We start from the raw sequence: 24951 nt of genomic DNA, 5'->3' as shown, positions 1-24951 counted from the left end.
AAAACTTCCCAGGTGATTCCAATGCCCAACCAAAGTTCAGAACAGCTGAAAACCTCCTCAACCAGGGAGCACAGTGAATAGGTCATAGGTGTGCCTATTATTCCTATTAGGAATTGGGACACACAGGCAGTCCCTGACTGACAGCCTCCTTTTACCCGTGTGTGCCATTCAGATATTGGGACTATGTTAAAGGCAGCACCCTGACTGTAGGGAGCAGTTCATTTGTTTGGATGAGATGAGGTGTCCCTATAAGGCTAGTAGTTAGAGTGAGATATATTTCAGTAGATGTTTGACAGCAAGTCTGCTTAAAGTAGATTTAAAAACCAGTTACCTGAATGTGAAAATACCTCATTATCAGCAAAGAGCTGGGCTTCATTATCAAACTGAAGGGCATATAATTGATGCTGCTCACCCTGAGCGAGGGGAAAAAAGCCCTTAGAATTACAGCATTAGATTATAAAAACTTCCTCTTTAATCAAGGTTTATAACATGAACAGATTTCTTGAATAAAATGGAAAGTTTCCAGTACACTGAAACATAAATCCACAAGTCACCACACATACAACACCCGGCAGGAAAAAACAAAAACAAGTTTACACGATCCCTGTAACAGCCATGGTCTTAATCTCAGATGCCTCCATCTGCCAAGTGTGTTCTGGATACACAGCACACTGTGGCTTCTGGGGTCACACTCAGCTGAGGCTGTGGGTCCACAGAGCACTCATCAGGCTGGGCTATGGTGGTGGTGGCTCTACTCAGGAAGCAAAGCAGTTACCAGCACATTCAAACAGTGTATTGAATCTTTTAAATATCAAAGTGAGAAACAAGAAGGCAACACAATAATGTCATCAGAAAGATGTTAGGAAGTAAGGACAGCTGTGTAAAGCTTGAGGCTGAAAAGTGGCTTGCCAGCTTCATTTCTTCGGCTTCTTGGGTAGTGGGCGCCGGAACAGTAAGATGTGAGGTTCTGAAAGAGTGAGGGAAATCTAAAAGCCAAGCTCATACCATTTGATGCACAACCTATAATGTATTCCATTACCACCTACCCAGCTATCATCCACTCAGATCTTTATAACTAAATAAAGACTTAAGCATATGGCCTTAGAAGCAGATCCAGAAGTCTGGACTGTCTGCCAAGTACAGAATTGTTAATATCAGTTCTTTTGCTATGTTTATACAGCCCCAGGGTGTCCTTTATTAGTTTTGCCTGGCAGCTGAGTGTCTGGTGTCTTATCAATAAATATACTTTCCTTTGCTTATTTGGAATATATCCAAGAATGTTTTCTCATGGAGAATGAGGCAGGGGCTATGACCCGGGTATATGTGGCCTCAAAAAGAGTACCCTCTGCCTGAAAGGTTACAGAAGGTTTTCTGGTGACTGGCTGTCTTTGAACTTCCCAGATATTTAAGTCTTATTTTTGGTCACTTTTGTTTTTTAAAATCCCCTATGGCCAGGCGCAGTGGCTCATGCCTATAATCCCAGCACTTTGGGAGGCTGAGGCAGGTGGATCACGAGGTCAAGAGACCGAGACCATCCTGGTCAACGAGGTGAAACCCCGTCTCTACTAAAAATACAAAAATTAGCTGGGCATGGTGGCGCATGCCTGTAGTCCCAGCTACTCGGGAGGCTGAGGCAGGAGAATTGCTTGAACCCAGGAGGCGGAGGTTGTGGTGATTCGAGATCCTGCCATTGCACTCCAGTCTGGGTAACAACAGTGAAACTCCGTCTCAAATAAATAAATAAATAAAATCCCCTATGATTGGAGGGGGAAGGAACCAGTAAACCATTTCCTAGCCCCCATTTGGGCTATAAAAAATCTTATTCCCTCATTCCCTCAGTGTAGCAGTTTTTTTTTTGAGATGGAGTTTCATTCTTGTTGCCCAGGCTGGAGTGCAGTGGCGTGATCTCAGATCACAGCAACCTCCACCTCCCGGGTTCAAGGGATTCTCCTGCCTCAGCCTCCCAAGAATCTGTGATTACAGGCATGTGCCACCACACCAGGCTAATTTTGTATTTTTAGGAGACACAGGGTTTCTACATGTTGGTTAGGCTGGTCTCGAACTCCCGACCTCAGGTGATCCCATGAGTCACTGCGCCCAGCAGAAGTTTTATATGGTTGCTTTTAGCCAGTGCACTGACCTGGTTCATGGATCATATAATGGACCCAACCCTGACTCTGTTGAACACCAAGATTCCTCCATTCAGATTCAGACATCAAATGGGTTTTAGGGACCAGCTTGGCTATGTCCTTGGGCAGCATGACATGCCTGTAACAGAAACAGGGAAGTAGGGAATTTATATTAGTATCAGATACGGTCTCTTAGACAAGTGCCTGTTTACACGGCCAAGAAAGGAAAGAAAAACTGGTTTCTGATGTCAGAGAGTTTATATAATTTTACTGTGGGGTAGCAGCACCTAGAAATACAGGCTATGCTATATAAATTCTGAGAGTGTATTAAAAATACAAATTAGTGAACAATTCCAGTGAATGAGCTCTTTAAGTTCCAGGCACATTTTCTCTGCCCTCATGGACCTTATTTGTAGTCTTCTAGTTGATTACCTACAACATAATGGGAGCCCCACGGAGCACACAGTGTTAATAATTAGGAGGAAAGAAGAGAAGTTATTTTGTGGACAGCAAAGGCCTTTTATGGAGTAGTGCATCACAAAGGAGGACATGAAATGTCCTTTAAAATCGAAGCCAGGCATGGTGGCACAAACCTACAGTCCCAGCTATGAGGGAGGCTGGAGAAGGAGGGTCATTTGAACCCAGGAATTTGAAAAAGATACAGTATGAAGTTTGAAATCTAGGATTAAAATATTGAAGAAATAGGCCAGATGTGGTGGCTCATGCCTGTAATCCCAGCACTTTGAGAGCTGAGGTGGGTGGATCACTTGAGGTCAGGAGTTCAAGACCAGCCTGATCAACAAGGTGAAACCCCATCTCTACTAAAAATACAAAAATCATCTGGGCATGGTTGCCTGTACCTGTAATCCCAGCTACTCTGGAGGCAGAGGCAGGAGAGAATCCCTTGAATCCGGGAGGTGGAGGCTGCAGTGAACTGAGATCTGGGCAATAGAGTGAGATTCCATTTCAATTAAAAAAACAAAAACAAAAACGGAATCAAAAAGAAAGGGCTGCAATGTACAATAGTTGTGCCTGTTAATAGCCACTGCACTTCAGTCTGGGCAACAAAGCAAGACCTTGTCTCTCTCTTTTTTTTTTTTTTGTAACAGCTATATCTATTCTTTCTAGACACTGTATCTTAAAAAGGAAATTTGAGAATGATGAGCAGTAAGAAAAAGAAAGAAAAAAAAATAAATTTATCCTGAATCTTGGCTGGGCGCGGTGGCTCATGCCTGTAATCCCAGCACTTTGGGAGGCCGAGGCAGATGGATCACGAGGTCAGGAGTTTGAGACCTGGTCAACATGTTAGCCGGGCGTGGTGGTGGGTACCTGTAATACCAGCTTCTCGGAAGGCTAAGGCAGGAGAATTGCTTGAACCTGGGAGGTAGAAGTTGCAGTGAGCCAAGATCGCTCCACTGCACTCTAGCCTGAGCGACAGAGTGAGACTCTGTCTCAAAAAAAAAAAAAAAAAAAAAAAAGCTTCTATCCTGAATCTTCTCTTCCTAAGTCTGCAGGGATGTACCATGAGACTTTTTGGTAAATTCCATGCTTTTCTAACCAAGGATAAGCCTCCCTTCATGGCAAATAAATTATTACCCTGATGTGAATCAACCATTACCCTGATGGTAATCCAGATAGACTGTGTCATGCTCAATGAAAATGTACTAAGTTCTCCCTCTGTACTAGCAGCAGAGGTTCCACCAATTCCCCTAAAACAGAAAATTCAAATCCAAATATCTGAAAATAGCTCACATTCAATACATTCCTGGCATGAAATTTGGCTTCAATACATAGACCAAAAAATCCCTTAAACCAAAATGCCATTGCCAAGTTAAGAGTTTCATCTTCCAGGGGATGAAATGGTGGTTCTTTCCCAGCTCTGCAAATCTCTTATGAGCACACACAGTTTTAAGTTAGTTTAGTTCAGATGTAGAGGAAAACAGCTGAGGAAAGTTAATTATATCAAAGGAGGGTCTGGGGTCCTCTTGGCATAAAGATAGTTACATATTTGTCAGTGCACATCAAGTTTCTAGAAGACCCAAAGCCCTGAACTAGGCTGGGCGAAGAGACTGAAAAAAAGCAAGTTTTCATTTTATGTTCTCCAATTGAGGAGACAAGATACAAACCAGGAAGTTGCCTGTATTATTACAATTAATACAGATGAGCATAATGCCAACATCTGTGGAATCCTGCGTCTTCCTTTATTCCCAATCTAGAATTATTATGCATTTAAAATTCATCAAATTCGAATGCTACATTCAGTGCCAGGATTCCTTCTATCATAACCACCCTTGGCAGATGGCTAACCACTGTCTTTTTTTTTTCTTTTTTGATCCCTGGACGCATTCTCATTAACCAGTGTCTTGTAAACAATTTCAGTCAAGAGGGGCTTTCTCCTTCCTACCTTTTTCTTAGAATATCATCTCAGGCTCTCTCCTCTAGGAAGCTTCCCCCAACTTTCCCTCTTCCTTTTTTTTTTTCTTCTCTCAGTATTTTAACTTTCGTGTTCAAGGGTCCCTGTGCAGGTTTGTTATAACTCCTGACTCAGGGCCGGGCGTGGTGGCTCACGCCTATAATCCCGGCACTTTGGGAGGCCGAGACGGGTGGATCACGAGGTCAAAAGATCGAGACCATCCTGGTCAACAAGGTGAAACCCCGTCTCTACTAAAAATACAAAAATTAGCTGGGCATGGTGGCGCGCGCCTGTAGTCCCAGCTACTCGGGAGGCTGAGGCAGGAGAATTGCTTGAACCCAGGAGGCGGAGGTTGCGGTGAGCCGAGATCGCACCATTGCACTCCAGCCTGGGTAACAAGAGCGAAACTCCGTCTCAAAAAAAAAAAAAAAAAAAACAAACTCCTGACTCCAGGGTTTGGTGTACAGATTATTTCATCATCCAGGTACTGAGCATAGTACCCAACAGTTTCTTTTTTTTTTCCTGAACCTCTCCCTTCTCTCATCCTTTTCCCTCAAGTGGGCCCCACTGTCTGTTCCCGTCCCTGTCTGTCCACGTGTTCTCATTATCTCCCACATATAGATGAAAACACTCGGTATTTAGTTTACTACTGGTTTCATTTTCAATGGTGGTGAAACGAGACATCACACTGAATTGGCCTTTAGGACACACCCCCGCCTCACCCCCAGCCCAAGGAAGGCAGACAGAGAGAGGTGTCTCCAAGGCGGTGGAGGCGGGGCTTCTCGAAGGGTCGGGGAGGAGGGACGTCCTGGAGTTAGCAAAAGTAGGGGACTCAATTTCTAGCCAAACCCCAACCGCCGGGCGCACAGCTGGGAAGCCGCAGCCTTCGGGTCACCAGCCTTACGTCTCCTTAGCAAGTCTTGTGTGCTCCCATCACACCCTGTAATGGCTCCTAGCATAGCGTGTATCACCTTTCTGGCGTCTGTCGGTACCATCCACAAATTTTTAAGTTTGTCAACAGCAGAGACCACGTGTTATCCTAGCACGTTAGCAGAACACCTGAAACCTATTAAGTACTCCGTGTTTCAATAGATAATTAAAGGGACTCTATTAGAGCCATATTAGGTATTTTCTCAATGCTCCTGGCCAGTTTCATTCCATTGCAGTCCCAAGCAGTCCCCTACCTAACACAGGCCAACCACGCCCCTTGTCTTTTTCACGAGTTAATAAGCAATATTCAGCTCTCTCAGCGCTACTCTCGCATTAGGGACGCGAGGAAACTTCCGGCTCCGCTTTTGCTACGTTCTCCCACTAGATTCCACAGGATTACTGTGAAACAAGCAGTCTCCACAAGGCAAGTTAATTTGCCCAATAAAGTTCAGAGAAAGATCCAGAAACCCTCCGGGGTGAGGGTGGTCAGTACTTTAACCACGCCCACTCCTCCCTCCTTTCAACTGAGGACCGACTCCAAATTCGCAACCACTTTGTTTTACGAGTGCCTCCCATCTCCGCGCATGCGCTTCACGCCTTCCACCAATCTCACACCCTAGCCTGTTCACATTTCGTACGCATGCGCCAATTCTATCGCCACGGTTCCAGTTACTAATTCCTTGTAATCTCAATGGTTAAAGTTTACGACGTCGCTATTGCCCCCGCGCCAGCACTAACCGATACTCAAACTCCTCGTCGTCGTATTTGTCCGAATAGTAAATTTGTTTGTGCGACATGATCGCTCCGTCTGCTAGCCTTCAGTCCCGCGCCGCCAACCTCCAAGCAACTCCCAGCAGCACGCGCTCCCACCCACTTTGGCCTCGCTTTCAAACACGCCGCCCGCACTTCCTATTGGTCTGTTTGGCTCAAGGCGGGACAGCTCCACCTTCAAGCTTCCGATTGGCTTAGATTTGCTTATCCTCGAGTCCTTATTGGAGGGCAGTTCCTACGTTTCTCAAGAACGAGCGTGGGTCAAAAGTAGCCCTCTTATTGGCCACCACTGCCTCCGTGCGTGATCTCGCGTTACCATTGGCTGACTCGGGAAAGTGGGAAGCGTGAAGGAGGGAACCTGAGGTAGAGGGTCAGGGGTTAGTGAGGCCGGAAGTGAGTGTAATAAAGTTTCTCCGGGGAGGCAGGGCCCGGGGAGAAAGTTGGAGCGGTAACCTAAGCTGGCAGTGGTGTGATCCGGAACCAAATCGGCCCGCGGTGCGGTGCGGAGACTCCATGAGGCCCTGGTGAGTCTTGATTTTTTTCTCCTTAGGTTACCCACTCTTCTACCCCGGAACCCCTCTCACGGGACCCCACTTCCGGTCTTCATTTATAAGTCCCGCCCCCTGAGACCCCTCTCCCCGGAAGTCCCACCTCCCAACTTCGGGGTGCTCCCCCGAACCCCCACTTGATTTTTACTGTCTGTCTCCGACCCCACCCTGTCACCCAGTTTTCCTGGAAGCCCCACCCCCAGACACGTTCCAAGCCCTTGTACGAGAAATCCTTCGTTATTCCTTCCATTCTCCGAAACTCCGCCTCCTAGCAAGGATCCTCCGCTAACTCCTGTCAAAAAGACTATCTCCCTAAAGGGCAAAACCCTGCTCCTCAAAGAACGAGATTCGAATTTGTTGAAGCCACGCCTATCCAGGGCCCCGCCCCTCTGAGACCACGCCCCTTCTGTAATCTACATCTGACTGTCCAGAAAGCCTCCCTGCTTAGAAGTCTAATGCTCTAGTCCTAGGGGACCACGCCCCCTTGGTAGTTTTATCTTTGTGGGACCTAGATCCTCAACTGAAAAGCCTTGATTTCAATCCCTGAAACTCCACCTGTTTATATTTCCCTGTCCTTTCTCTTTTTTGGGGGCCTTGGGATCAGTTTTCCGAGCACTCTTCTGCTCCCCCAAGTGGGAAGTCAAAATTCCCATCTCTGGCTGTGAGGCATAAGATTAAAGGCAGCCGTTTTCCTCTCTTTTTTTTTTTTTTTTTTTGAGACGGAGTTTCGCTCTTGTTGCCCAGGCTGGAGTGCAATGGTGCGATCTCGTCGCAACCTCTACCTCCCGGGTTCAAGTGATTCTCCTCCCTCAGCTTCCCGAGTAGCTAGGATTACAGGCACCCGACACCATGCTCGGCTAATTTTTGTATTTTTAGTAGAGACGGGCTTTCACCATGTTGGCCAAGCTAGTCTCGAACTCCTGATCCACCCGCCTTGGCCTCCTTAAGTGCTGGGATTACAGGCGTGAGCCACCGCGCCTGTTTTCCCCTTTCTTAACTTCCTCTAAGGGTAGAGCTATTTGAAGGGGCTGAACTTGGGGTTTGGCATGAGAGGGAGAGAGACTTGCTCTCAAGACTCCCAGCCTCACTTCCTGGCTTTCCCTTCCTAGGACCAACTCCACCCCAGAAATAGCTCTAGGCTTTACCTATACATCAGTGGATAGGACCATGGATTTGTTGGTGTGTGGCATGTGGGTGTGACAGGAGTGAAAGTTTTCTACTACCAGAAAAACGGTGGTTTGGAGTGGCAGTAGATAATATACTCTTTTTGTTTGATTTTTTTTTTAAGGGACAGTTCAGTCGCTACTTCTCTGTCTCTTCCCCTCCCCCTAATCAGAGATCTTTTCTGGGCATTCCTCCTGGTCCCGTGTGCCCAGCCTTCTCTGCTGGAAACATTCCTGAGGCTTTCGCCATTTCCTGCTACTTCCCGCTCCTCTCCCCTCCTCCCAGTTGGGCTGAGAAGCCACACACAGCTTTTCCCCTACACCCAATCACCTGGACTTCCAGTAGGCAATCTTCTTTCTCCCTATGCAAATTTAAAGAGTTATACTTCTTTCTTTTCTTCTAAACGCCCACACCCATCGGTCATTTTCTGGCTCTGGATACTGCAAGCTCCCACAGAATATCATCTCCACAGATGAGGACATCCTAGTGTGTGTTTGTGTGTTTTGGGGGTGTGAGGCTATGGTGGAATCCTTTCCTCATTCTCTCTATGCCTGAGAGATGGCTGGAAATGAAGTGATAAAATTCCTTCTCAGGATTAGCTGACAGAGTGACAAAGCTCTCCTGGAATGAGCACTAAGTGGAGATGTAAGAGTTAAGTGACCGGGCACGGTGGTACATGCCTGTAAACCCAGCACTTTGGGAGGCTGACAAGGGCAGATCACGAGGTCAGGAGCTCGAGACCATTCTGGCTAATGCGGTGAAACCCCATCCCTACTAAAAATACAAAAAATTAGCCTGGCGTGGTGGCATGGGCCTGTAGTCCCAGCTACTCAGGAGGCTGAGGCAGGAGAATTGATTGAGCCCGGGAGTTGGAGGTTGCAGTAAGCCAAGATCATGCCACTGCACTCCAGCCTGGGGGACAGATCGAAAAGCAAAACCCTGTCTCAAAAAAAAAAAAAAAAAAAAAAAAAAAAAGTTAAGCACAGTATCTAACACACTTTAAGTGTTAATGTTGTTAATCAGGATAATCATATTATATATATAAATCCACAAGTAAATCTAAGGGTAATTCCAAGGTGAGCTTGAGATGATATGTATCTTTTTTTTTGTTTGTTTTGGAGGTGGAGTTTCACTCTTGTCACCCAGGCTGGAGTGCAGTGGCTTGATCTCGGCTCACTGCAACTTCCACCTCCTGGGTTCAAGCAATTCTCCTGCCTCAGCCTCCAGAGCTGGGATTACAGGTACCTGCCACCATTTCCAGGTAATTTTTTGTATTTTTAGTAGAGACAGGGTTTCACCATGTTAACCAGGCTGGTCTCGAACTCCTGACTTCAGGTGATCCACCTGCCTCAGCCTCCCAAAGTGCTGGGATTACAGGCGTGAGCCACTGCACCTGGTGGGAATATGTATCTTTAACTTGTTTTTTTGGTCACTTTCCAGCTTTCCTATGGCATTCTCCAGAAGAGCAGTGGCAGGAAGCCGTGGGTGGCGGGAATGGGATTGGGACTGTTCCCTGTGCCAGCTTCAGCCCGTCTTCTCCTGACATCCCTTTGTCCTGTACTTATTTTTTCTCCTGTCCTTATTGACATGGATGCGTCTTCTGATCTCTCTGTCCTTTCCTGGCGTGTAGCTTCTATGTCTCTTGGAGAACTGTTTCTTCTTTCAGCCAGGCTCCTTCCCAGGTGTGAGGGACACTGTACTCTTTGGTGGGGCTTAGGGCCCTGTAAGAGCAGGGATATGAAGTGGGGTGGTTTGGAGTGGGTGTGGGGACCTGAGGCCTCATTCTCACCCTTGACAATGTACTGTGTTAAGCCTGTGGAAAGGGGAGACTGGATAGTGCTTGGCTGTGAGCCATAGCTCTTTGGTGTGGTAGATGCCGCGCATAGAGAACAAGCTGTGACCAGCATGTCCTCTTGTTCACTTCTTGCCTGGTAGCTTCCTGATGTACCATCCAGGTTGGACTTTATTCCCTGATTTTCACCAGCTTTGCTCTTCCTCTTGACCCTGCTCTGCATCCATTGGGACCACTTCCTTCCCATCCCCACTTCGCTAGCTCCAGTCCACAGCTGTTGTAGCAGAGGATGCTAATGGCCCAGGCTCACTGTATGTGGTAGTGGTGCGGGGTGGCCTGGGCTCGAGAATGGGGGAATTCTAGTGTTCAACCAGGACAGGAAGGGAAATGCTGAGCTCTGAGATCTCCTCCCTTTTCCACCCCCAGTTGCCTCCGTTTCCTCCCTCATTCCTCTCTACTCTCGCCTGGCTTCCTGGCCCCTTTGGTCTGCCTGTGTCCGGTTTCCAGTGACCCGCACCTCCTCTTATCTCCCTCCTTTCCGTCTTATTTCTCCATCCTCTCCTCCCACCCCCCACTTTACTCCTCCCCAGATTACTAGTTGTTTGTATAGGGCTGGGGAGAGTTCGAGGTTGGGGCAGGGTGGGGCTCAGCCCCTCTGAGCCTGTGAGTCAGCACTGTCCTCCGGATTGGTCTCTCTCCTTAGCTCCCCGCCCCCAGGGAGGAGCCAGGCAGCTCTGGGTCCAGCCTGTTCTCTTCTCAGCCAGAGAAGAGGCTCCACGTTGGGCGGGGATGGGGCCTGAAACTGTCTGGGTCTGAGCTGGGGAGCGGAACCCACTTGTCCCTCTCCCTCCCCAGGACTTCTGTGACTCCTGGGCCACAGAGGTCCGACCAGGCTAAGGGCCTGGGGATACCCTCTGCCTGGCCCCCTTGCCCAAACTGGCAGGGGGGCCAGGCCGGGCAGCAGCCCCTTTCTCACCTCAGCTATGGATCTCCTGCCCCCTAAGCCCAAGTACAATCCACTCCGGAATGAGTCTCTGTCATCGCTGGAGGAGGGGGCTTCAGGGTCCACCCCCCCGGAGGAGCTGCCTTCCCCATCAGCCTCATCCCTGGGACCCATCCTGCCTCCTCTGCCTGGGGACGATAGTCCCACTACCCTGTGCTCCTTCTTCCCGCGGATGAGCAACCTGAGGCTCGCCAATCCGGCTGGGGGGCGCCCCGGGCCTAAGGGGGAGCCAGGAAGGGCAGCCGATGATGGGGAGGGGATCGTAGGGGCAGCCATGCCAGACTCAGGCCCCCTACCCCTCCTCCAGGACATGAACAAGCTGAGTGGAGGCGGCGGGCGCAGGACTCGGGTGGAAGGGGGCCAGCTGGGGGGCGAGGAGTGGACCCGCCACGGGAGCTTTGTCAATAAGCCCACACGGGGCTGGCTGCATCCCAACGACAAAGTCATGGGACCCGGGGTTTGCTACTTGGTTCGGGTGAGTGAACATTCTCTCTTCCACTCCCTCCCAGCCCCCGCCCCCCCCCCCCCCCCAGTTCTGCTCACTCCAGCTTGGCTGGAATCTCTTTTCTCCTGCTGTTCTACAACCCCGTTTCAGTGTCCTATTTCCTAAACCTTTCCCATCCCTTCCCTGATTCTGTAGTCCCTTCCCTTCCAGCTCTGCCTGAGCCCCCTTCCTTCTTTTGACTCCCCCACCCCCACCTCTACCCTGCCATGCTTAGCACAATGCCCAGCATGGCAGAAGCTCTTAGTAAGTGTTGGAATGAGTGACTTATTGATCCTCCCCTCCATTCTCCTCCTGCTTTCTGGAGTTGTCACTCCATCCCAGCCAATGCCTGTCGGTCCCCTCCAAACTCTCTCCCCAGTGCGAGGTCCTTCTTTCTAGCCTGCCTTTCTTTCTCTCCTCATTCCCTGTTGTCTTTCACCTTGATTGTGGGATGTAGCCACGGGAAGTGGGCAGAACCTCTCCATCTCTACTTCCCTTAAGGACCATGTGGGCAAAGTCCTAGGGCCCTTTGTGAAGGGGCTGGGGTGGGGGAGCTGCTGACCTGCTGTCCTCCCCTCCTTCCGCTTAGTACATGGGCTGTGTGGAGGTCCTGCAGTCAATGCGTGCCCTGGACTTCAACACCCGGACTCAGGTCACCAGGTTAGTGGGGAGGGAGTGGATTGGGGGAGTCCCGGGGTTAGTGAGGCCACAGGAAAGGGAGGAGGGGAGTGGTCACTTGAGTGCTGCTGGTGGGGGCTGATCTTTGGGTAGTGGAGGGGATTGAGAGAAAGCTGGTGGTAATTCTGTATCTTACTGAAAGGAGGCCCCTCTGGCCTGGATCCTCCTTACCTATCCATCCTTGGGAGTTGTGGGGAAGGTGGCAGAAGCAGCTGGCAGGTAGAGCTGGAGTAGAAAATGGGGGTAGATGGAAGGTTGCTGCTGCCTTTGGGAAGGGAATGGGACATTTGGTAGCTGGAAGTGGGTGGGTCTGTACCCATTGAGGCCCTAACCCAATCAGCCAGGAAGCGGCCTCTCAGTGTCATCAAATATTAAAGGCCCTTAATTCAATCCACCACGACAAAGAGCCTGGAGTGCCCTGGGAGTCTGGCCTGGCTTTCCCCTCCCCCAGCCCTGTGGCAGCCCCAGCTGAGTGGGAAGCAGGCAGGCACTGGGTCTGAGTACCCCTCTTTCCCCAGGGAGGCCATCAGTCTGGTGTGTGAGGCTGTGCCGGGTGCTAAGGGGGCGACAAGGAGGAGAAAGGTATCTGGGGTCCTTGGGGATAGGGATGCAGCTGGGAGATGTGAGGGGCAGGGGGAAGGCAAGTGTGGGGCATGTGGGGGAAGGCCAGAAGGCAAGAGTGTGGTTTGCCGGAGCTGGGAACCCTCACCTTCTGAGACCCTGGGCCCTACCTTAGCCCTGTAGCCGCCCGCTCAGCTCTATCCTGGGAAGGAGTAACCTGAAATTTGCTGGGATGCCAATCACTCTCACCATCTCCACCAGCAGCCTCAACCTCATGGCCGCAGACTGCAAGCAGGTTGGTGGAGTTGGGCAGGGGGACTAGAAACACTGGTGGGGGTGCTAAGGGGAGATCTAGTTAGGAGGCCAAAAACTAGGAAGAGGGCTTGAGAGCAAGAGACCAGTAGGGACGGAGGAAGTGAGGATATGGGATAAGGAACCCAGAGAATGAAACTGGGTGTGAGGGTTCTGGGCCCTGAGGCGCCTGACGCATGGCATTCCCTTCCTTCTTCATCCCCTGCCCTGATTCTCAGATCATCGCCAACCACCACATGCAATCTATCTCATTTGCATCCGGCGGGGATCCGGTGAGTTGGGGAACAGAGCAAAGGTGGCGGGAGAAGAGCAAGGGGCTAGGGATTGGGAAGACATTTATTAGAGAAGTGGGGGTGCTAGGATTGTGGGGATATCTGAAAAGGACGGGGTTTTAGGGGTTAGGAGTAAAGTGGAGCTGTAACATTTTCTGACCTTCCTCCCCAGGACACAGCCGAGTATGTCGCCTATGTTGCCAAAGACCCTGTGAATCAGAGAGGTGAGGCATGGTGGGGAGCACTGGGTGGGTCCGGCTGTTTGAGGAGATGAGCGGGACCTGGGGTCTGCACCCGCTTTTGCTAAGTAGAGCTAAGTAGGGGTTCCTGCTGAGGAAGATGAGGGCCCTGTCTATGCCTCCTCCCAGTGGGCTCAGCTCAATGACCGCCTCTGCTGTGCCCTCAGCCTGCCACATTCTGGAGTGTCCTGAAGGGCTTGCCCAGGATGTCATCAGCACCATTGGTCAGGCCTTCGAGTTGCGCTTCAAACAATACCTCAGGAACCCACCCAAACTGGTCACCCCCCATGACAGGTGAGCAGGTGGGGAGGATGTGCAGCAGCTCTTAAGCCCCAGAACAGGATTGGGAAAGGAGGGCTGCTCTTCCTACACTTGAGCTGAGAGGCTTAGGGAGGGAATAACCTGCGTGCCTCTGCTTCCCCCTTCCTGTGATTCTTCCATTTCCTGTGGCCCACAAGGAAAGACTCTTGAGGCCCTGCTTGCTGCAGGGCCAGCTTTTCCTCCTGTTGCTCATGGTGGAGCTGCAGTCTGAGGCATCCAAGTTACATCTCTCTCTCTGGCTAGATGAGATTTTTCTACTCCCATCCCTCTTGCTTGCCCATTTCTCTGACACTCTGTATTTTAATGCTTCCAGAAGCCATCAAGAATTTGGGTTTGTGAGGATATCTCTTTTCCCTGAGATTAGTGTTTCCCACCTCTGGCCGTGAGGGATAAGCAGTGGCGCCAGGAGGGACTGATTAGGAGAGGTTAAACTATTCTGTAGTGCCTTCTCCCCACCTCACTACATAATGCTTCCCTTCCTTGCTGGCAGATAGCACAGTGATCAAGGGCAAGAGCATTACTTTTTTATTTTGAGACAGAATCTTGCTGTGTTGCCCAAGCTGGAGTTCAGTGGTGTAATCACACAACTCACTGCAGCCTCCATATCCTGGGCTGAGTGATTCTCCCACCTCAGCCTCCTGAGTAGCTGGGACTACAGGTGCATGCCACCACACCTGGCTAAGTATTATTATTTTTTTGGTAGAGGCAGTCTCACTACGTTGCCCTGTCTGGTCTTGAACTCCTAGGCTCAAACAACCTCCCTCCTTGGCCTCCCAAAGTGTTGGGATTACAGGTATGAGCCATTGCACCTGCCCAAGGGCATAAGCTTTAAAGTCAAACCTGAATTTAAATCTGAGTCTGTCACCTTTTAGTTGTGAGACCTTGGGCAAATCTTTTCACCACTGATCCTCATTTGCCTCATCTGTAAAACTAGGAAAGAAAACAATACCTATCTTATGGGGTTGCCAGGAGAATGAAATGATTAGGTATATAACACACTCAGCCTCAGGCCTAACCCATAGTAAATACCGAATACATGGCTGCTGTTCCGTTCCCTCCTCCTGCCCACCACACATTTACGGCCACACCTTCACTGTCCTGTCTCTCAGGATGGCTGGCTTTGATGGCTCAGCTTGGGATGAGGAGGAGGAAGAGCCACCTGACCATCAGTACTATAATGACTTCCCGGGGAAGGAACCCCCTCTTGGGGGGGTAGTAGACATGAGGCTTCGGGAAGGAGCCACTCCGCCCACTGCCCAGACCCCCAGCCACTTGGGAGCTACACTGGTAAGTTGTTTGGATGGAGGCCTAGGGTGGGAGTGGCTGGTTAGGGCCTCTGGTTCCACCTTATTTTCATCCTTGCAGCCTATAGGACAGCCTGTTGGAGGAGATCCAGAAGTCCGCAAACAGATGCCACTTCCACCACCCTGTCCAGGTATGAAGGGAGCCGAGATGGGCAGAGCTGGGGAGTCCTGGAGGCAGGACCGGGATCACTGTACAGCCTCCCTTTCCTCAGCAGGCAGAGAGCTCTTTGATGATCCCTCCTACGTCAACGTCCAGAACCTAGACAAGGCCCGGCAAGCAGGGGGTGGTGCTGGGCCCCCCAATCCTGCCATCAATGGCAGTGCGCCCCGGGACCTATTTGACATGAGTGAGTGCTCCTCTCTCCTCTCTGCATCCCTATCTTCCTACTTGGTTCTGGCCCTTCCCCTGCCTATATCTGCTCTTTCCTTCCCTGAAGTCTGGGTCTTGGGTGTGTATTGTGCCTGCTACCTCCCCTCACCCTCTCTCTACACCTCCAGAGCCCTTTGAAGATGCTCTTCGGGTGCCTCCACCTCCCCAGTCGGTCACCATGGCTGAGCAGCTCCGAGGGGAGCCCTGGTTCCATGGGAAGCTGAGCCGGCGGGAGGCTGAGGCACTGCTGCAGCTCAACGGGGACTTCCTGGTGCGGGAGAGCACGACCACACCTGGCCAGTATGTGCTCACTGGCTTGCAGAGTGGGCAGCCCAAGCATCTGCTACTGGTGGACCCTGAGGGTGTGGTGAGTATGGCAGAGGTGAGGGTGAGGGGTGGCAGAAAGGAAGGTACAGTACCCTACAGTGCATTCTTGTTCCTTCCCCCATTGCTTTCTAGACATTTCCTGCTGGGCAGCTCTCTGTGGGCCTCTCTGCTCTTCAAGGTGTCTGGCATCTTCCTCCAGGGGCTTATCCCTTAGCCTGAACTGTGTCCTTTATAGTCCTGGCACAGGGCCAGGCATGGTGGCTCACGCCTATAATCCCAGCACTTTGGGAGGCCAAGGTGGGCAGATCACTTGAGGTTAGGAATTTGAGTCCAGCCTGGCCAACATGGTGAAACCCAGTCTCTAGTAAAAATATAAAGATTGGTCAGGCACAGTGGCTCACGCCTGTAATCCCAGCACTTTGGGAGGCTGAGGTGGGTGAATTACCTGAGGTCAGGAGTTTTGAGACCAGCCTGACCAATATGCTGAAACCCTGTCTCTACTAAAAATACAAAAACTAGCCGGGTGTGGTAGCCTGTACCTGTAGTCCCAGCTACTTGGGAGGCTGAGGCAGGAGAATCGCTTGAACCAGGGAGGTGTAGGTTGCAGTGAACTGAGGTGACACATTGAGGCTCTGTCTCAAAAAAAACAAAACAAAACAAAACAAAAACCTGTGTGTGGTGGCACACAGCTGTAATCTCAGCTACTCAGGAGGCTGAAGCAGGAGAATGGCTTGAACCGGGAGGTGGAGGTTGTAGTGAGCTGAGATCACACTGCTGCACTCCAGCCTAGACAACAGAGTGAGATTCTGCCTAAAAAAACAAAACAAAACAAAATAAATACAGCCCTGGCTCCTCCTCAAATCTCCAAGCCGTAAGCTTATCAGAGCTAGAAGGCAGTCATCTATATCATCTGTGCCCCTCTTTTGACAAATGAGGAGACCACTCTGAAGAGGTTGTGATGCCCAAACTCAGATGGTTAGAGGCTAGACACTGCAAGTTTCCTTTTGTAAGAAGACCCACGGGCTTCCCCAGCTCCCCAGACTCAGGACTCAGACCCTTGTGCTTCCCCTTACCTGTACTGCATTACTGTTCCTCCAGACTTCCGTTGTTTAGCCACGTGTGGTGGCTCCAGCCTGTAAGCCCAACATTTTGAGAGGCTGAGGTGGGAAGACAAGCCTGGGCAACATAGCGAGACCTGGTCTCTACAAAAGTAAAAAAATAAAAAATTAGTCAGGAATGGTGAAACATGCCTGTAGTTCTGGCTGCCCAGGAGGCCGAGGCCTTGAGGATCGCTTGAGCCCAGGGGTTCTAGGTTACAGTGAGCCATTATTGTGCCACTGCACTCTAGCCCGGCTGACAGAGACCCTGTCTGGAAACAAAAAACTTTTGTTTTCTACAGTAATCTCACCCTCCTTTCCTTTTTCTTTTTTTTTTTTGAGATAGGGTCTCACTTTGTCACCCAGGCTGGGGTGTGTTGGCACAATCACAGCTCACTGCTGCCTTTGCCTCCGGGGCTCAAACAATCCTCCCACCTCAGCCTCCCACCTCAGCCTCCCAGGTAGCTGGGACTACAGGCATGTACCACTATACCTTGCTAATTTTTTTTTTTTTTTTTTGTAGAGATGGGGTTTTGCCATGTTGCTCAGGATGTTCTTGAACTTCTGGGCTTAAGTGGTCCACCTGCTTTGGCCTCCCAGAGTGCTGGGATTACATGTGTGAGCCACCACTCCTGGCCTCCACATCTTTTTTTGCACTGTGTATACTCTTCTGAGACATGCCAACTTCCTCCAGGTCAAGAAAGGGGTATATAGGTCTCAGCTTCCCTGTTTCAGGGCTGATGCCTCCTTTGCCTTTTCCCACTTCACTGACCTGTCTATTCCTACAACTCTTTTTAGAGAAGCCTCAATGATCAGGACTGACAGGCCCCTCCCTCTCCCACCATTTTTTTCTCCTTTAAGCCTCTCACACTCTTCCACCTTGGAGGATGAGGTCTTGACTCTTCACCTGAATTGCCTACCTTCCTTCCCACCCTCCCAGGTTCGGACAAAGGATCACCGCTTTGAGAGTGTCAGTCACCTCATCAGCTACCACATGGACAATCACTTGCCCATCATCTCTGCGGGCAGCGAACTGTGTCTACAGCAACCTGTGGAGCGGAAACTGTGATCTGCCCCAGTGCTGTCTTCCAGAAGATGCCCTCCAGTCCCCTCCACCCTATTCCCTAACTCTCGGGACCTCATTTGGGAGTGTTCTGTGGTCTTGGCCTTGTGTCAGAGGTGGGAGTAGTGTGGACACTGGGTTTTGTATCCAGCTGAGTGAGAGGGTTTGAGTCAGAAGCCAGGGGGAGAATCCTACTTCTCCCCAAACATTAATCACCAAAGTATTAATGTACAGAGTGGCCCCTTACCTGGGCCTTTCCTGTGCCAACCTGATGCCCCTTCCCCAAGAAGGTGAGTGCTTGTCATAGAAAATGTCCTGTGGTGACAGGCCCAGTGGAATAGTCACCCTTCTGGGTAAGGGGGAACGAATCACACCTCTGGGCTTCAGGGTACCCCAGACTCCTCTCAACACCCCCCCACCCCCATGTTTAAATTTTGTGCCTTTGACCATCTCTTAGGTCTGAAGATATTTTATGCAAAGAGTTCTTGGGCCCCTGAGTTCAATGACAGGGATGCCAACACCTTCTTGGCTTCTGGGACCTGTCTTCTCCTTGCTCAGCATCCTCTCCGCTTTGGGCTGGGAGAACAGAGGCAGGAGTGGCAGCTGTCCCCTCTCCCTGGGGATATGCAACCCTTAGAGATTGCCCCAGAGCCCCCCTCCCGGCCAGGGGGGAGATGGACCCCTCCCTTGCTCAGTGCCTCCTGGCCGGGGCCCCTCACCCCAAGGGGTCTGTATATACATTTCATAAGGCCCGCCCTCCCATGTTGCATGCCTGTTGTACTCTACAGCCAAAGTGTAGCCCTTCCTCCTCGAGCCTGTGCCCTGCCTCCCCTTTGGAATGGGGGGGTGGGGTGACGAATTTGGGCCCCTTGTACACGTAACTCTCCCAGGTGGATTTTGTGGAGGTGAGAAAAGGGGCATTGAAACTCTAAAGCAGTAGACAATCCCCAAATACCATCTGTAGAGTTGGAACTGCATTCTTTAAAAATTTTGTATGCATATATTTTAGGGCTGTAGACTTACTTTCTTAATTGTTTTCCATGGCTTATTCTTGAGCACAAAATGATAATCAATTATTACATTTATACATCACCTTTTTGACTTTTCCAAGCCCTTTTACAGCTCTTGGCGTTTTCCTCGCCCAGGCCTGTGGGGTAACTGGGATCGGCAGCGTTATCTTTTAGACCAGAGACCTGAGGCAGATGAAACTGATTTCCAGATAGGACTAGAAAAACTTGGGCCTCTTACCGCGAGGCTGAGAGGCAGGAGTTTGCCCGAATGCCTGTCAGTTTCACGAAGGGGAAATGCAAAAGCTGCAGGTCCTGGGTACCTCCTACAAGCCACACCAGAGCAAGCCGGCCCCCCTCCTTCGGCCTGCGGATAAGGGAGAGCTGATCGTTTTCATCCTGGCCTCCTTTTGTTGTTGTTTGGATGTTTCCACGGGTCTCACTTATACCAAAGGGAAAACTCTTCATTAAAGTCTGTATTTCTTCTACCTCGGCCTCAACCCTTCTGAGAAGCCTATTGTGTTCGCCGCGGGCCCTCAGCGGCAGACGGGGAGGGAGACGGGAGGTCGCGGCCGCCGAGGGAAGCTGAGGGTCTGCAGAGTTTGGGCGCGGCAGGGTGGGGCGTGTCGCGCCCCCGTCTCCGTGGGGATGTCCTGTCCGCGGAGGGGGTGGCTCTGGCGCCCCCACGCCGGTCCCCAGGCTGCCGGGCCTTCCGGGCGCGCCCCCGACTTGCGCGCGCCCCTCCGCGGCGGCTCCACCGCCCGGGATGGTACGGTCCAGTAGCAACGCCGCCGCGCGCCGCCGCCCCTTTGTCAGCGGGTGTGGGCCGCCGGCTAGCGGAAACGACCCTCTCTACTGAGTGGTGCCGTGGTACGCCTCGCCCCTCGCATGCTTTCAGGCATAGAGTCTCAGCCGGTCCTTTCCTCCCCCTCACCACCGCGCTCAGTGGTGGTAGCCGCACCGAGTTCCGGTTCCGGTTGCTGCCGCCGCTGGCGGGCAGCGAGTCCGAAGAGAGCGCGCAGTTTGCGTTACGGCTCGGCGCTTTCCGGTCGCCGCACGTTGGGGTTGCTGCAGCTCGGGGGCCTGTGCTGCCTCTGACTCCCCTTCTGGGCGATGGTGCAGCCCGAGGGCGCCTCCATCCCCAGCCGCCGCCGCTGACCCGGGTCCCCCACTCCATGGCCGCCTCGGCGCCGCCCCCACCGGACAAGCTGGAGGGAGGTGGCGGCCCCGCACCGCCCCCTGCGCCGCCCAGCACCGGGAGGAAGCAGGGCAAGGCCGGTGAGAGCGCTGCGAGGGGCGCGGGATACAGAGACCCCGGAGTTGGGAACCTCAGAGGGGAGAGATGGTTGGCGGAGGGTGTTTCACAGGCTGAAGGGCGGCTCAGGTGAAAAGGATGGGTGGGTGTAGCTCTCCAGGGGTCGGGGGCAGGTGTCACACATTGAGGACTGTAGGGTTTGGAGCCACATGCAATTCAGTAGGCACTTGGAGCTTGAGGATATCGAAAGATGGGACATCTCTCATTTAAAGGAAGACATAGCTGAGAGTATGATCATCTTCACAATCTATTTTTCATATTGCATCCCTTGTTAGCATTTGCTAAATAAATAAGCAAGTATGTATTGACGTCAAAGGAGTTCCTCAGAGCATGGCTGAGAGAAAAGAGGTTGGGGAAACCTCAGGGAAACTTGTCTGCGTCTTCCTTTTGCTGCTCTTCCAGGTCTGCAAATGAAGAGCCCAGAAAAGAAGCGAAGAAAGTCAAATACTCAGGTGAATGGTGTTTGGTGGTGGGAGTATTTCCCAGCAGCCCGTTGGCGGCACACTCTCTACTCTGCCCTTCCAGTATCTGTATCTTCCATCAGCTGCAGGGAGGAGAGAAAACTCTTTCTTGGTCCGTTTCTGGTTCTTTTCCTGAACCTTATAACAAATACAGGGGAAAGTATCCTCTCCTAAGAGATGGATGATTCGACCAAAGTTCTTACCAGGCAGGGTTCCAGGTCTTTTCCATGTTTCCTATCCTGGTTTCCTCATGATGAGAATGTAATACCTACCACTTACTGAGCCTTTTTTAGTGCCAGGGATTGTGCTAACATGCTTCAACAGTTTGGGGAGATAGGCATTACCCGTGTTTTACAGACGAGAAATCTGGGGGTTAAAAATGTTAGCTATGTGCTCCACAGTCTTGAGGTTGTTCAGGGTCAGAGCTGGGATTTCATCCTAGTTCTGCCTATTTTTAACGCAGTTACTGCGCTACGCAGGTTCCACTCTCCACCTCTCTCTCTCTCTCTCTCTCTTTTTGTAGTCACAGAGTCTTAATATGTTTCCTATGCTGAGCTCAAACTCCTGGGGTCAAGGGATCCTCCTGCCTCAGCTTCCCAAAGTGTTAGGGTTACAGGTGTGAGCCACTGGGCCTGTCCTGTGGTCCATATCGATTTTAGACCTGAGCTGCCCACTATCAGCCTCCAAAATGTGTACTGTGTTGGCAGTGCTCTTTTGGTTTAATTCTGTGCTTCCCTCCATGATCCTCTTTCCCTCAACTGTTTCCCACTAGGGCCCTGCATACTCACATCTGACGGAGTTTGCACCACCCCCGACTCCCATGGTGGATCACCTGGTTGCATCTAACCCTTTTGAAGATGACTTCGGAGCCCCTAAGGTGGGGGGTGCAGCCCCTCCATTCCTTGGCAGTCCTGTGCCCTTTGGAGGCTTCCGTGTGCAGGGGGGCATGGCTGGCCAGGTACCCCCAGGCTACGGCACTGGAGGTGGAGGGGGTCCCCAGCCACTTCGTCGACAGCCACCCCCCTTCCCTCCCAATCCTATGGGCCCTGCCTTCAACATGCCCCCCCAGGGCCCTGGCTACCCACCCCCAGGCAACATGAACTTTCCCAGCCAACCCTTCAACCAGCCTCTGGGTCAAAACTTTAGTCCTCCTAGCGGACAGATGATGCCGGGCCCAGTGGGGGGATTTGGTCCCATGATCTCACCCACCATGGGACAGCCTCCCAGACCAGAGCTGGGCCCACCTTCTCTGTCCCAACGATTTGCTCAGCCAGGGGCTCCTTTTGGCCCTTCTCCTCTCCAGAGACCTGGTCAGGGGCTCCCCAGCCTGCCCCCCAACACAAGTCCCTTTCCTGGTCCGGACCCTGGCTTTCCTGGCCCTGGTGGTGAGGATGGGGGGAAGCCCTTGAATCCATCTGCTCCTACTGCTTTTCCCCAGGAGCCCCACTCAGGCTCCCCGGCTGCTGCTGTTAATGGGAACCAGCCCAGTTTCCCCCCAAACAGCAGTGGGCGGGGTGGGGGCACTCCAGATGCCAACTTGGCACCTCCTGGCAAGGCAGGTGGGGGCTCTGGGCCCCAGCCTCCCCCAGGCTTGGTGTACCCATGTGGTGCCTGTCGGAGTGAGGTGAACGACGACCAGGATGCCATTCTGTGTGAGGCCTCCTGCCAGAAGTGGTTCCACCGTGAGTGCACAGGCATGACTGAGAGCGCCTATGGGCTGTTGACCACTGAAGCCTCTGCCGTCTGGGCCTGTGATCTCTGCCTCAAGACCAAGGAGATCCAGTCTGTCTACATCCGTGAGGGCATGGGGCAGCTTGTGGCTGCTAACGATGGGTGACGCTGGTGAAATGGCCCAGGGAAGTGCACATTGTCTCTCCCTGCTCTTCCAGGGTGATTTTTTTGATGTCTGGCTCTTGGTCCTTGTTTCCACTGGCTTTCCATCCCCATGGGGCAGAAACAGTGGCGCCTGGAAGCAGAAAAGGAGTTGAGGTGGGCAGGCAGAAGAGCCTGGATTGCTCGCTTTTCTGGGAAACTTACATGTTGAGATCTACAGAGATCCAGGAAACCAAAGCCCTGCTGAGCAGAGCCATTTTGTGGCTGTTTCTGGAGGCCCGGAGTGTGGCTGCAAGAATAAAGGGGCTGGAGGAAGATCCAGAGGGCAGGGGTGTTCCCTCTGCTGATGATGGATGCCCCTAACACCTGTGCCTAATACCCCTACCGAGCCGCACAGCTCCAGCCTTAGTTTTTGGAGTCAAGTGTTAAAGGTTTCTGGCCAGAGGAATTGGGGTCTTGCCATCCCTGCAATAGCCCTTTCATGGGCTCTGGGAGACAGCTTTAGGGAATAAATGGGGATTTTCCCCTTTTTCTACCCACTCCTTTGCTTCCTCCAAGACTTACCCAGCTCCTCCCCCCTCAGAGAACCAAATAGCCTGAAGAAGCAGGAGAGTTCCTGGTTATGGCAGTTTTTTTGGTGATTTGGGGCTTCAAAACTAGGTGAGAGATGCCGTCAGGACATATCTTCCTCATACCAAAGTCACTGGTCCTTTCTCAGCCTCTCATGCTTTTCTCCTGATGACCATATTTTTGCCAAAAATTGGGATATGTTATCTGACAGACCAGAATATTTGAAGTTTGGGCTGTCCTGGAAGTCTGGACTTTGGTGGTACCCTCCTCCCCCCAGCCCATCTGTTGCACATGATACTCCGTGTGCTCTGCAACTTCCAGCGCCCTTATTCCCCTACCTTCCTGGCTTGATTGAAGGAAAGCTTGAAAAGGCGCAGAGCCCTTATACCTCATTTTCTTGCTGATGAAAGGATCCAAGTGAGGCCCTCTGACAGCCTGTGGGTAGGGGATGTGGTGGGATCCTCATTGCCATGGTACTCAAAGGTAGAAGAACCTGGGGTTTGTTGCTTCTCTTTCCATGCTATTCTTTCATATCCTCTTGGGCCTGGTGATTAGCAATTCTCATTCCTCTCAGCCAAAGGCCTGCACTGGGCTTTATTTGTATTTTTTTATTTTTTAAGCACTGCCTGCCAGACATGGGCCTGGGGCCTGATCAGGACCTCACCGCTGCTCGCTCTCCTTTTCGGTTCTACATGTTCCTCCGCAGGATGGGGAAGGCAGGCATGTGGTGTGGTCCTCCTCAGAGAAGTTAGTGATCTCCCAGCTTGAGGTATAGACCTAGTGGTCCCCTACCCCCACTTCTCTCAGTTCCTGGCATGAGGAGAGAAGACCCTGCTGGTGGAGCCGACAGCCGTTGAGGCCCTGAGGAGAGAGACAGCGGGCCTCTGGGCGTTGCTCCCAGTGTCCCCCACACTAAAATGGCAGAGATGAAACCCCCCCACCCTGCTCAGCTCTTGTGTTTGTGGTTCTGTTGGCCTCATTTATCTGTTGCTATTTTTGTGTTGTCTTCCCCCGCCTTGCATTTTGTAAAATGGCTCCTGGGGGAGTGTCTTTGCTGGATCTGCTCCCTGGCCCTCTCACTCCACTACTTTTTTGGAAGACAGTGATGGCAGAATGCGGTGGTTGGTGGGCGGGGGGGTGTCTTTTGTACTGTTGGATTAATAAAATGACTTGAAAATCCCAGACAAGGACTCCTTGCTGTTGCTGTGTGAAAAGGCTGCAGTGAACCACTATCACTGCTGGGTAGGGTGCTTAGGGATTGAGGAGATATATACTCCCCAGGGTCCCTGGGAGTGGGAATGGCAGATCTGGGCCCTAAGCTGACCCTGGTATAAGCTGCTGAGCCAAGGGAGGCCTGTGTTTCCCTACCCATCCCCCTATGTCTCTACTGTGACAAAGTTTTCTTTCTGAGCATATTCCTGGGCCAGGCCTGGAGCCAGACGGATTTGGCACCAAGGCCTCTGGAAGACAAGTGCTTGAGCTCTCCTTGGTTTAGCACCCCACCCACCTCCCAGTTGTTTGGGTTAGGGAGCAAGTGTAGCTCTAAGGGTGAGGGGAGGGGCTGCTCCTGTTTTAGCAAATTTCATTTTGGGATGTTTTTGACATAGTTCCCACCCCTCAACCATTTTTTTAAGTAGCAATGGCATCTTTTAAGCAATCTGTGCTGGAGCAGGTTAGGAGAATGACAGGAGGGCTATTTCCACACCCTGGATTTGCGACCCGTCCCTTTCCCTTCCCCCATCTCACAGCTGTCTCCGTCTATCCTGGGGCCAACCTGGCCGCTTGTCCGCGTCATCTTAGGAGACGGCACTCTCTCCCTTTCAGTTTGGGGGATTCCTTCTAGAAACTTTAAACATTGGGAAAGAAGGGCAGGTAACTCGAGATTCAGCTGGGACCCCGGTCGCCCACCAGGAGGTAAGCCCAAATGTAGGGGCTGTGTAGCTAGACCTCCCTTCCCCTCCTCGGGCTCTCAATTTCTGCCCTTATT

The 24951-nt window shown here is 51.7% G+C and overlaps 4 protein-coding genes across 18 annotated transcripts; 2 read left to right on the top strand and 2 right to left on the bottom strand.

Moving 5' to 3' along the window:
* Positions 1-449: 449 nt before the first annotated feature.
* Positions 450-6334, bottom strand: CKS1B (CDC28 protein kinase regulatory subunit 1B). The gene is made up of 3 exons (XM_002760060.4): positions 6211-6334; positions 2141-2268; positions 450-967 (listed from the first exon to the last, which is right to left on the bottom strand). Exons 1-3 carry the CDS (start codon positions 6267-6269, stop codon positions 915-917), a joined length of 240 nt encoding a protein of 79 aa, XP_002760106.1. The 5' UTR covers positions 6270-6334; the 3' UTR covers positions 450-914.
* Positions 6335-6638: 304 nt separating this feature from the next.
* On the top strand, positions 6639-19273 carry SHC1 (SHC adaptor protein 1). 14 transcript variants are annotated; one of them, XM_054247862.2, is made up of 14 exons: positions 6639-6767; positions 9077-9196; positions 11058-11225; positions 11824-11894; positions 12431-12494; positions 12649-12768; positions 13004-13057; positions 13230-13281; positions 13464-13590; positions 14727-14904; positions 14983-15052; positions 15137-15268; positions 15420-15658; positions 17656-19273. In XM_054247862.2, the coding sequence occupies exons 3-14, from the start codon at positions 11061-11063 to the stop codon at positions 17782-17784; spliced, it is 1401 nt and encodes a 466-aa protein (XP_054103837.1). In that variant the 5' UTR covers positions 6639-6767; positions 9077-9196; positions 11058-11060; the 3' UTR covers positions 17785-19273. The 14 variants fall into 14 exon arrangements, with proteins under 14 accessions (XP_054103837.1, XP_078211935.1, XP_054103836.1 ...); XM_078355809.1 differs by having other exon boundaries at positions 15134-15268; XM_054247861.2 differs by having other exon boundaries at positions 9077-9216.
* Positions 14126-19990, bottom strand: LOC128930128 (uncharacterized). Its single transcript, XM_078355814.1, has 2 exons — positions 18872-19990; positions 14126-16428 (listed from the first exon to the last, which is right to left on the bottom strand). The coding sequence occupies exon 1, from the start codon at positions 19960-19962 to the stop codon at positions 19300-19302; it is 663 nt and encodes a 220-aa protein (XP_078211940.1). The 5' UTR covers positions 19963-19990; the 3' UTR covers positions 14126-16428; positions 18872-19299.
* PYGO2 (pygopus family PHD finger 2) lies at positions 19755-24146 on the top strand. 2 transcript variants are annotated; one of them, XM_035278968.3, is made up of 3 exons: positions 19755-20063; positions 20503-20552; positions 21334-24146. In XM_035278968.3, the coding sequence occupies exons 1-3, from the start codon at positions 19961-19963 to the stop codon at positions 22396-22398; spliced, it is 1218 nt and encodes a 405-aa protein (XP_035134859.1). In that variant the 5' UTR covers positions 19755-19960; the 3' UTR covers positions 22399-24146. The 2 variants fall into 2 exon arrangements, with proteins under 2 accessions (XP_035134859.1, XP_078211939.1); XM_078355813.1 differs by having other exon boundaries at positions 20376-20552.
* Positions 24147-24951: the final 805 nt, after the last annotated feature.

The sequence above is a fragment of the Callithrix jacchus genome, chromosome 18 (genome assembly GCF_049354715.1).
Source record: "Callithrix jacchus isolate 240 chromosome 18, calJac240_pri, whole genome shotgun sequence".
Lineage (NCBI taxonomy): Eukaryota > Metazoa > Chordata > Mammalia > Primates > Cebidae > Callithrix > Callithrix jacchus.
Note: the sequence above shows the minus strand (reverse complement) of the source record. Positions and strands in the feature narration are given on the sequence as shown.